This window comes from Genypterus blacodes, unplaced genomic scaffold (assembly GCF_046128005.1).
Source record: "Genypterus blacodes isolate CSIRO-AG114 ecotype Tasmania unplaced genomic scaffold, CSIRO-AGI_Gbla_v1 ptg000020l_1, whole genome shotgun sequence".
NCBI lineage: Eukaryota > Metazoa > Chordata > Actinopteri > Ophidiiformes > Ophidiidae > Genypterus > Genypterus blacodes.
The window spans coordinates 473,347-485,698 of NW_027466833.1; the positions used below are offsets into that span (position 1 = coordinate 473,347).

The following is a 12,352-nucleotide window of genomic DNA, read 5'->3' on the forward strand; positions in this document are numbered from 1 at the left end:
TGACTCACCAGCTGATTGTAAACACCTGAGTTAATTAACAAATCCTGCCGACTGGAGGAAGTGATGCAAGAAACCAGGACACGCAAAGAATATATGGCTAAATAAACCTTAAAACGCCTCAATAGTCACATAATTGCGAAAGCGGAGCAGCCTGCAGAGGCCCGCAAGGACGTGGAACCGCTTCAATACTTGTAATGACCGGCGCTGTCCGACAGGTGGCAGTGTTGCACAACCATACAAAGCTGGTTCACAGTTTAGGGAGTGAAGTAGAGGGGCAGCGGAACAACAAACCCAACAAATCCGTGATGGTTGGGTTTAAAGTATTTATTGTGTAATTATTTACTTTTTTACTTATAAAATAAATGAAACAACTGTCAACAATTGTACAATAAAACTTTATTTGGCTCTGAAAAACCTCATGATTTGACTCCATACATGTTAGCCTCATACACACTCTGGAATCAAGTCTTATTCATAAAAACTAAAACCAAAGCGATGTGGCTACTGACATAATGCTTCATCACTTTTAAATGTGTTGTATGCAAATAAGTGCTGTACATTTACGATTCACAAATGGCATCAACATTGAACGACTAAATCGACACGACACCGACAAATCTTCACTGGAGCGGTTAGCCTGTGACATTGGTGAACAAAGTACAGGGGAGATCCAAAACAAGTCAACAAAGCAGTACGTTCACACTTCATACTGTATTTACACCAACGCAACTGCTGTCAATCATTCTGGCTGCGTTTGGATACGCTACAAATACAAAATGCGTTTATCCCAAATCTACACGATCGCAGACAGAAACAAAAATCTGATAACAGCAACTCAACAACTTGTAACGTGAAGGAAAGTGCCTCAAACAAAGTGCAACCAAAGGATGAATAATGTACAAAAATACCTAAGCTGTACAAAATCACAATGGAATGTTAGGTAGGATTAAAACAAGACAGATATGGTCAAACTATCTTGCTAGACGTTGTCCGGGAGAGGCTTGGAAACTTCTCAGGAGCTGAAGTCATCCTCCCTGGCTCGCACACTCAAGCAATCAAGTGAATTAAAAGGCTAGAACATACAAACGCCAGAGTCAACGTTGAATTATTTGGTGTTGCTGTAATTCTCTGGAACCAAATCGGCCTTTTTCGAGTCTGTTCAGCCTCTGCGCCGTTTGCCATAAGGCAGAGCGTCCAACACACATGCCCCGAGCAGTGTGTCACCGCCGTGTGAGAGGTGTGAAAACGTGCCTGTGTGTGTCTGTGTGTTTGCAAAAGTGGACTTATAAGGGAATGAAGGAGGCGAAGGGTAAGATCAGAACATGAGAGTCTTAAAATCGTCTGTGTACGTAGAGACGAACTTTGCAGCGACCCGTCCTGCGTCCACGGAACTGCAGGACGAAGGCTCAGGTCAGAGGAGCGAGGCGTGAAGTCTGCAGGGCGAGGAGTCGGTGCAGGCTTACACGCATCACGCATGCCTCACTGTAAATCTGCTTCACATTTGGGGTTGTTTGCCTTCATCTTGGAAACTGAACCTCCATTAGTGTTGGATACGGGCCACCTGGACATCAGGACGTGTGAATGTGTGTACACACTGTTCTGTATTAGTCCATTAAACTTGTTTGCGTGATAGAGATGTGAGGATGAACCAAGCATCACCGCTCACACTGCTCTTTGGGTCACCACCTTGTGCTCCAATCCCTTTTTCCTCATTTTGGACCGAGATGAAACATTTTTTTTTTGCACTTCAATTATTCAAGCGACTTCATTGATTATAAAAAAGCATCACATAATTCAGCATTTCCACCAAGGGATTGTATAAAAATCATCAAATAATGGAAAAAAAACCCACTTTCTTTTCTTTCTTTAAAATCTTCCTCTGGGGAAAATCACAAAGTAATAGTGTTGAACTTAAATAGTTAAATAGTTAAATAGTTCATTGGTACCTGAGCGAGGACAGCACAGCACCTCACTAAGGCGTAGCACCGAGGTGGGATGTGCACGCCCCCTTTTTGATTGAAACTCTGCGACGCGTCCGTCTGTCCAAAATGTCCCACAGAGTCTCATTAAATAGTGCAAATCAGTAATGTCTTCCTCTGTGGGCAGGAGTGCTGCCAGACCACCACACGGAGACATCAGCAGTCCTTACGGGTCTTTGGTGGTCTGAAGGGCAACACGGGCACGGGTCTGAAACAAGAACAACACTCAATACACAAGTTCACCCGGAAACTCAACAAAAACTTCAACATGTCAAGGCAAGAATACAACAACTCCATGTCTTTCATACACAGATAAGCAGCAGATTGTCACACATGAGAAGCTGCAGACACTAAATGTTTTGGCAGATGTTTGTGTTCAATGATCAGACGATTAATCAAGCAGTGGAATTGTTTCCACGTGTTTCTATTTACAGCATTGTGACAAAATGTGTTTCTTGTCATTTTTCCACTGTCAGATGAGCTTCACATGCTGACCTGCTGGGTAAAGGGATGGTGGGCGGAGGCCTGGGCGCGGTGGGAGTCAGAACAGGGAGGGGTCCGGTGCCGGGAATGTGGACCCCCGCTGAGGAGGGGTTCTGACCCGGCCGGGCGCTCCTCCCCAGCGGGTCGGCAGGCAGGGGCTTCTGAGGCGGACTGGGCTTCTCGTAATCCTGCAACAAGCCAAGAACCGAATGAGACACACAAGCTTTAGGTGAGTGAGTCTTTTTCATTGTCTCTGCGCTCTTCAGGACTGTGTGGGCGTGCACAGATTGGACTCGTTGGACATCTCCACCTGCCGCCTAATAGCTTTGTTACAGCTGGCAGGATGGCACAGCTTTCATCTTTATGATTTGATGGCCTGGGTGAACTCCCAGCTAAGCTCAGCTCTTATTGAAACGTTTAATCTCTCTGTCTCTTCCACCGGTACATGATCCACTTCTCCTCTGTGGCAGAGACGTCCAAATGGAATCTTGTAAAGGTAAATTACACCGACATGTGGAGGAATAACATATATGACATAACACAAACACAGGTGCTCTTCATTTGTTACATGCTCATTGTTGCTTTGTGCCTCCATGAAACGTTTACCAAGAGATAACAATACACAATACACTCTCAAACCTGTATTGTAATGTTCTTGCACATCACATTTATCATGTATATCTGTGTTCTAATGCTGCTCTAAGGCTGCTTATAGACAAGCCTATTAAATACTAAATAATATAGTGAGCCACTTCCTGAGTCATTTTAAAATGTGTGTATCTGGAAGCAAAGCAGCCGTTCCACTAGAGGGCGCTGTGTTATCAGCATCTTTGATTCCCCACCAGCAGACGCCACATGAATCCCAAACACCATCCTGGTCTCTGCATCCCCCCGAGTGTGAAAGGTTATCAGAATGAGGAGCCATCATGTGTTACTAATCTACAGTGAGGAGGATGGAGAGGCAGAGATAAACATCTGCTGCTGCTGCTGCTGCCGTCTCACACACACACACACACACACACACACACACACACACACACACACACACCCACGCACACACAGAGAGGAACCTTGAACAATATGCTCATGGAGAATGTTTCTCACGTCACACATTAAAGCCACAGAGCTGGAAGTCTGAGACGATCCAGTCCAGCACATCTGTCACATCCACACACAACATCACACATCTAAAACCTGTGAATGTTTCTGGGAGCTAAAGGGTCAGCAGGGCAGCAGGGTTCCACCTCAGCAGGACCTACTGGAAGGTGCTTTTCCCCCCTTCTAACGCTCTGTAACATCTAATAAGCGTCATGACATCATACATGTGCCGTTCCCCCTGCATGTCAGCGAGCTGGAGTGAGCTGTAGGAATGATGACATACAGCTGGAAACAGAAAATCATATAATTGTGCACAGAAAAGCTCGGTAATCACACCAGAGCCGGTCGGTTACAGCCCGCCTTTGAACGCGGTGATGTCATTGAAATGTAATAAGTTGAAATCGGGCCTTATTCCAAGCGTATCTCACGGCTAAATGAATTCTCGGGGATCCCTGTCACGCTGTAAATACAAGCGTCTGCCAATTGACAGCATTAAATAAAAAGTTAATCAATTTCAACAGCCCGTGCAGGTAATAAAGCGTTTAATCGCACAACGTTGCTGCGAGTTCGTAAAAAAGAGCCGTTGATGCGTTTGTGACTATAAATGAAATGACGCCTGACTTCCTCTGCTTGTACCTCCGGAGGAAGACGCTCACATCAAACCTCCACTAAAGACGCACAACACATGTTTACAATCCAGATGTTACTGCGGAGAATACACACCGACGTATAACGAGGAGTCAAAGTGTCAATTATTGACACATAAAGGAGATTTACGTCAGGTAGAAGTTCAATCATCCGTGGCGGTGAATGTGACTGCAGTGATAAGAACACAAACGGCTAAATTAAACTCAATTTCATTTAAAAATATCACAGATTTGTACGTTTTTACAGGGCTTGTATGGTTTTTGTTCCTTTCCCTTGTTGTTTCCAGTGTAACACAGCCCAGCGTGTCAAAGAGAAGTACAGTCACACATCAATCACCCAATTGTTGCTCCATACTTTGAACCCACAGCCCTTTGCGTTCCCTCAGCGTTCCCCGATGCTACACAACCTTTTAATTGTAAGAGCTCGTTCTCCATTGGGCCCAAAGCTGTTTTCGCTGGATTAAAAACGATGTGGAAATCAGATGTAGACGTATTATGAAGCTTTAATCAGCACAGCAGGTTTGCTTTACGCCGATTCATGTGGAAAGTGTTCTGTTCTGACGGCGAAGCTTTGGGATAATAAATGGGACTCAGCGGGGGATTCCAGCATCAGAGAAGACAATTTATTCCATGAGCATACAATTATAGCTAACCCACTGTGAGCTTGAATACACACTCCGCTCACCTCTGACAAGGTTCTACATGTTCAGGTTGGGATGAAACCGTTTGGGTTTCCCGCAAATAATAAGCTTTCCTCTTCAGAAATAATAAAACGTGAGGCGCGGAGAGGAAATGAAGAAGAAAATTAACTCTGGGAATGGCGAGAGCAATAAAAGATCTGCGTGCAGTCGATTGTGTCCGACGGCCGAGGAGCCTCATGCTCGAACTATTCGCCGCGGCGTTCGCGTCTTAATTCAACATGAGGGATCGGGCCTCGTCTTCGCTGGCTTGAGGAAGATCTACGAGCGGCGGGCCTACAGGAAGCCTTCAACCGGCCCGCCAGATAAACTGACAAATGCGCCCACGTCTTGCCAAAAACAAAGCCATTCTTCTAAGTTACCCGGCAGCTGACATTGTGGAGACGCACGGTTTTCACCCATCAGCAGAGCAGCGCTGCCGTCTGCTGCTCCGGTTCATCCGAGCGAGGTGACATCACTCACTCATCCGCTCCACAGCAGATGTCCCTCCTACACTTATTCACTATTAAGAGTCTCAGTTCTTAACCTCTTTGTAATCAAATCTGTAAAATCAAATCTTCTTCTTCCTCTTCCTCGCTGCAGCACCGGTGTGCACAATGAGCAAAACCAGGCTGATTTAGCTTGTGTCTCTCGATTTTGTTTCTCTCTTATCATCTCGAGACAAGCCTGCCAAACACTTGCTGGCATTGTGGGCGTGTCTAAGTCGCAGAAGCTACCCAATGACATCATTATGTTACAGGCACTTCAGCACCTCTGGGTTCTGGGACCTCTGGATGCTTTTCTATTGGCGATTAGCAACTTAATGCTCCACACAAACTCCTTACTCACTCTGTCACACTGAAACAAACAGTATAGAACAATATGTCTCCTTTAGAATAACAAATAATGGCACAGAGAGAGAGAGAGAGAGAGAGAGAGAGAGAGAGAGAGAGAGAGAGAGAGAGAGAGAGAGACGGCGGATGTGTTGGTCACTCCAATAAGCTCAAGTCCAATATCCTCTCTATTCCTGGCCTGGTTTCCTGTATGTGGCCCCGAGTCGTCTCTTGCGTCTGACCCGCGTGTTCTTTCCCGTAATCATTCACTTCTGTTTCATTACAAGAAAATCAGCAAGTAGATAATAGCCGGGAGCCGGGTTTTACTGTTTTGGCAAGCCGGCGTGCGACTCATTTATAAAGCAAACATCCGTTCAGCTTAAGTGCAGCGTTTGTTGGCTCACGCTGAAAGTCTTAACACGCTGACATATTTGACGCAGACACCTCGGGGCTCCACTTCCAGGAATAAAAGCTTATTCTCTTTTTGTACCCGTCTCTTCCAATGCACCCTGCTGTGGCCGATTACACAAATGGATCTGGATTTGGAGCGACTACACCGGCAAACAGATGGATTTACTGCGCAGGGGCCGCATCCGATACTGCCGCCTCAGCGTAAACCCGCCACTTACTCAGGAGTTGGGTCGGCAGGCGAACGAGACGGATTGAATTTTGCTGTCGATACGCAGGCAAGTGAGCGTAGAGCGGCGCAGGGAGGCAGCGGGTTGCGGTTGCCGATACTTAGTACAGCAATTAAAGTTTAAGCCTCTTGCCCTGTTCATTAAAGTGAGGCGAAAAGGTTTAATAGACTTCTGAAGCAAAACAAGAAATATGGAAATCTGTATGGTGACTCACAGCTGCAACATGATGATATGAAGTCATTTAGGAAGCAAAGGAACATTGATTTGTTTAATATCCAAACACTGGAGGTTAATTTCCCTTCATTTCTGTAATTTTCCCACACAAACCTGATCCATCCTGTAGGCCGGGTGTTGGCGGGGCAGGCTGTGGAAAGGCGGCACCCTGGGCGGCGACCGGGATGCGTGGGTGGGCAGGACCCTGTGGTGAGGCGGGAGGGGGGGCAGGGGGAGGGGCAGGGCGGACTGGGCCACGATCAGGGACGCAGGCAGGGGCGGGCTGATGTGGAGCGGCTGGTAGACGGGCAGCCGGCGCAAACTGTGGGAGTGGAAGCTGTGGGAAGGCAGCAGAGGCTCCGTGCTCAGGAGAGACGCCTGGGAGAGAGAGAGAGAGAGAGAGAGAGAGAGAGAGAGAGAGAGGGAGGAAGAGAGAGAGGAGAGACGGGGGGAGAGGGAGGGAGAGAGAGAGGGAGAGAGAGAGAGGGGTGGGTGAGAGAGAGGTAGAGAGAGAGAGAGAGGGGAGCGAGAGAGAGAGGGAGGGAGAGAGGGAGAGAGACAGAGAGAGAGAGAGAGAAAGAGGGAGAGAGAGAGAACGAGAGAGATAGAAAGAGAGAGAGGGAGAGAGAGAGAGAGAGAGAGAGAGGGGAGGGGAGGAGAGGAAGGGAGAGAGAGAGGGTGAGGGAGAGAAAGAGAGAGAGGGGAGAGAGAGAGGGAGGGAGAGAGAGGGAGGGAGGGAGAGAGAGAGGGGGGAGAGAAAGAGAGGGTGAGGGAGAGGGGGAGAGAGAGTAAGAGGGGAGAGAGAGAGAGAGAGGGAGAGAGAGAGAGGGAGGGGAGAGAGAGTGAGTGAGAGAGATAGAGAGGGAGAGAGAGTGAGTGAGAGAGAGAGAGTGAGTTTGGTTTTCAGTCTCAGTCTTATCTGTCATGGCAGCAGCTCTACAGCTCTGTTATCTCTTGGCCCTCTCTAAAGGCTTAAAATGAGATTTTAAAGGTGTCGGGCGAGCATAAAAAGTATAACTTTTACCTCGGCCGTAAAGCCGTCGTTAATATGAAATAGCGAAACATCAGATCCGGCCATAAAACGCAAAAACAGCTTTATTAGATATGACGTTTAAAAACTGTAAAAGCCAGAGTCTGACCACATGTTCTGACCAGCTGCTCCCCCTCTGGGCCACAGCACACACACACACAACACCTCAGATGGCCGGGTAGGATTTGGCTGCTGGACAACAAACACACACACACGCACGCACACACACGCCAGTTGCCGGGGCGATCAGCATGATTAGAACAGGCAGGCTGTTTCAAAGAGACACAGGGCCGGAGAGCAGGGAGCTAATGAGGAGTAAGCTAGGTGCATCAGTGCCTCCACTCACATCGCCTCTGTGAGCGCGGCTACATCACAGCTACATCACAGCTCAGTCAACCTTACTGGATATGAATTCATGTTAGCGTGATGTAGAACACTCTAATGTTGTTGCTCTGTTGTTGCTCTGTTGCTGCGTCTTTATGCAGCTCTGGATCCTCATGAATAAATCCTGTGTGTGTGTGTGTGTGTGACACCAAATTAGATTCATCTGTATCATGTTTACATACAAATCAAAGGCTCTGACAGTAGTTATGATCTATGCACACACACACACGCACACACACACACAGACACACACACACACACACACACAACACACACACACACACACACAGCACAGATACAGACACACAGACACACACACACACACACAGGTTGTCATGCATGTACACATCATTGATAGCTGCTCTCAGTGATCATCGCTCCAAACAAACAAATCAAAGTCTCCTCTCTTCCTGCGTCTGGATCAATCAGCTCCCCTCCCTCCCTCCCTCCCTCCCTCCCTCCCTCCCTCCTCATAAGAAGAAGCCTCTTTGTTACAGAACAGAGATTACAGGGACACAAACGCCAATATTCCCATTCTGTCTCTATTCATTAAACGGTCACAGTCAATGACTCATCTCTCAATTAAAGTTTCTCTGCCACCTGCCAACAACAGCACTTTCATTATTATTTCTCAGATACACTGAAGGTGAATCAATTTCCCAGCTAGCCCTCATCCGCATCTGTCAACAACTATGGCATAAATAGAAGCTGATTAGCGTGACAATCGTGAGCCGAGCCTGCAGGGTTCAGGTTAGAGCCCAGACTGCAGGGCTCCCACAGCATTATCAACATGGAAATCAAATCAAAGGAGCCTTCACCCACACATGCGCCTATACACCCAGACACACACACACACACAGACATCCTCCTTTGGCTCTGGCTTGACAGATGCAGTGAGAGAGATTCTTAAAGGCATCAGACACCTTGTAAACGCTGGATCCAGGAGGTTTGGGTGGAGCTTTGCGTTGCGGCGTGGCTCTGTACACGGACTGAGTCCTGGAGGGGCTGGATGGTCGAGTCGTCTCCACAGATCTACGAGAGGATAGACCAGAAGATCAAGCATTCATTTGACAAGACTGTAGAGTCACTGATGGACTATCAATCTATCTATCTATCTATCTATCTATCTATCTATCTATCTATCTATCTACCTACCTAACTACCTATCTATCTATCTATCTATCTATCTATCTATCTATCTATCTATCTACCTACCTACCTACCTAACTACCTCTCTACCTATCTATCTATCTATCTATCTACCTACCTACCTACCTAACTACCTCTCTACCTATCTATCTATCTATCTATCTATCTATCTACCTACCTACCTACCTACCTACCTACCTACCTATCTATCTATCTATCTATCTATCTATCTATCTATCTATCTACCTACCTACCTACCTATCTATCTATCTATCTATCTATCTCCATATAAAGGTCATACTGTCTTCAGAGACTTCCACCTACAGGTTGTGACTCATTTGTTTCCTTCTCACGTAAGCTGCATGTTTTTGAAAGAGCCTGGCTGACAAGTAGATTCAAATCAAGGATCTTTCTAGGAGAGTCCAAATAAACACGTATTAGCAGTAAAGTGTACTCTGGTATCAAAGAGTGTTTACCCTCAAGTGCTCTCTCAGTTTGTATCAACAGAATCTATACCGTCTCTCCTGAAGAGTGGAGCGGAAATGTTTGCTTTGCTGAAGTTGATTTGACTCCAGAGGACGCAGTATAAACATGAGCAGCTCACTAACACACTGATTCTTACTGGCGTTTCCTTCCTTTTTCCTGCTGTTATTCTTGTTTTATAAAATTGGAGCGAAATAAGTAAAATTTGGGAATGAAATCATGCAAATTTGGGGAATAAATGCAATTGGAAATACTAGAAACAAACAAAAAAAAGTCCTATCTGGAGTCAAATGTAAACATCACCTGAGTTTTTCCAGCGTGCTCTTCTTCTTGGTGAAGAGGATGTGCAGCAGAGTCTTCCTCTTCACACAGACGACGGTGACGAGCACCAGCAGGCTGAGCAGGGTGACCAGGCTGGCCACGGTGATGACCACGCTGTCAGCTGATGCCACATACGACAACACACACATTAATACGCACACACGCACATCTACGGCACAGAACGACGACGACAACAGGACACACAGGCAGAGGCCGTTACAGCGACACCACGGAGCCATTTTGTGTCTTTCATACGTCTACATGAATGAAGGCAGGAAGCAAAGTGTCCGTACCACCTGCCAGTCTCATGGGGCCGCTGTCCATGCTGCCTCCGAAGCCGGCTCGCTCGCACACCGGGGGCGCCCAGTGAGCCTCGCAGTGGCAGTTCTTCTTGTTGTTGCACACCTGCAAACGCAACACACACACACACTCTGCATTTAACAGCTGACATTCATTAGCAGCAGGAACAAACCAACCAACCGCACACAGATCCTGCTTTATAATTGCTCTCGTCTTTCCCACCAGCGTCAACAACTTTCATTTCATTCCTACTGAGTGACGACGCACTTGTTTGGGGAATTTTAATCAGAGCTACTGAATATGTATAAAATCATCCCTGGGCATACCTCTGCCAAGGCCAAACAGTCCTCAACTTATGTCTGTCAATCATGGAATTAACTTGTTATTGACTGGACCTTGACAAAATTTAAATGTTGTTGTTAAAGCGACACTGATCGGACCAAACTTTGGTTCTGTGATTTCTTGTTCCAAATGCGTTGGCCCGAGTGTGAGTGAGGTAATAACAGAGCCGCCATCGGGCCGAACGCTGCCAAAACTGAATTGAGTTCTGCTCTGGATCATTGATAAACACACAGACAGATGGAGAACGTAACCTTTGGTGGAGGTAATGAGGGGCAATTAACAAAGAAACACACGTCCCCTTTCACAAATGTGCAGCTGCGTTTCATCACACACAATGGAAACCAACAATGTAATGCGTGCGTATGTGTGTAGGCTCCATATTGGATAAGAGATGATGACATCGGCCCTGAGGTGCTCCTGAGTGAGACTAAGTGAGTTACATGGAGTAGGGAAGGAAAGAGCGAGTGTATAAGAGCGTGTATGTGTGTGTGTGTGTGTGTATATTGTTGGTAATGATGGATCAAACATGTGCATGGGAGAGTCCATCCCTTAAAGCCTCAGGTTTCCAGAGCAGGAGCCTGATCCAGGAGGATTCCCTCGTGTGGTAATGCAGTCCAGCTGCCAGTTGGAGCAGGGATGGGAAGGAGGGAGCAGGGAGGAGCAGAGGGATGTGTGTGTGTGTGAGTGAGTGTGTGTGTGTGTGTGAGGGTGGGGATTCACACTCAGCACAGGCTTACAAGCAGACAGACCCTGAGTCACTGAGTCAAGAGGCATTTAGGGACCCAGAGGGGAGTGGGACTTAGGAATGCAGCGCTTCTACCTTTCAGAGTGAAGGAGCTTAAGGTGTGTGAGGGAGATGTGTGTGAGGTTCACGTGCTACACAAACTCTGCAACCTTAATGACCAAACTACTTCCATCATTAACAAATATATGTTAATTCTGCCTGGAGGACATAATCCATCTTTTCCCACTAAATGCAGAGTTAAGATTCCGTACACATGAGCTGATGTTCATGTTTAATGTGAAGCTCTTCATCCTGTCACATCCTGCTGCAGCACAGAGGAACGCTGGGATGGAATTATGCATTACAGATCATCTCCTCTCTGCCACCAAGCACATTTGTAAACATAGAATTAATTCCAGGAGCCTTAATGAGGCATTAGTGTAGATATGATGTGTAGAGGATTTATCTATCCAGAAGATTCACTTCCTCTCACTCTGACTGAGAGCCAAACAAAGTTCTTACATTCAGATTCAATCCGTCTCAAATGCACTCGTTTCATTTAAATCCCAATAATGAAAAGAATAAATAATAATTCTCCTCCCAGAATGTAAAGTTGTGATATAAAGTATACAGTAGAGGAGCCAATCGATGTGGAAGTTTGATCAATTACAAGAAGATAAGATAAAAAGTTCAAGATAAAAAGTCATTTCAGGATCGCTGAGTTGACTTCTATTCTTTACCGCACGCCGCCTTTAAAAAGCAGTGGAGATCAGAGGCAAATGTAGCCCAGGGCGAGTGTTACAGTTACAGCCAACAGGTAAACAACCAAGTAAATAAAACATAAAAGCTCCCAGGGTTGAATTATTGATGATGTAAAGACAAAGGTGAGCGTTTGTTGGCAGGAGCGGCGACTTAACGCTGTAACAGCACTGCAGTCGCTGAGCTCTCCTCCTCCTCCTCCTCCTCCAGCGCCACCGCCACATCGCCCAACGCCGCACAGCCCAAAGATGATGGACAACAGTTTAAGTAGGACATAAACGACGCCGTTAAA

The 12,352-nt window shown here is 46.6% G+C and overlaps 1 protein-coding gene across 2 annotated transcripts in view; it reads right to left on the reverse strand.

The window, feature by feature from the left end:
• Positions 1 to 2,054: 2,054 nt before the first annotated feature.
• Positions 2,055 to 12,352, reverse strand: part of adam12b (ADAM metallopeptidase domain 12b) — a 63,187-nt gene continuing 52,889 nt past the window's right edge. The window contains exons 18-23 of one of the 2 annotated variants that reach the window (XM_076141790.1): positions 10,232 to 10,340; positions 9,918 to 10,056; positions 8,906 to 9,014; positions 6,683 to 6,946; positions 2,475 to 2,650; positions 2,055 to 2,187 (exon numbers count right to left, since the gene is read on the reverse strand). In XM_076141790.1, the coding sequence (XP_075997905.1) occupies positions 2,136 to 2,187; positions 2,475 to 2,650; positions 6,683 to 6,946; positions 8,906 to 9,014; positions 9,918 to 10,056; positions 10,232 to 10,340 (849 nt within the window). In that variant the 3' untranslated portion in view covers positions 2,055 to 2,135. Of the gene's footprint in view, positions 2,188 to 2,474; positions 2,651 to 6,682; positions 6,947 to 8,905; positions 9,015 to 9,917; positions 10,057 to 10,228; positions 10,341 to 12,352 lie in introns of both variants that reach the window. The other variant, XM_076141789.1, reaches the window with a different exon arrangement.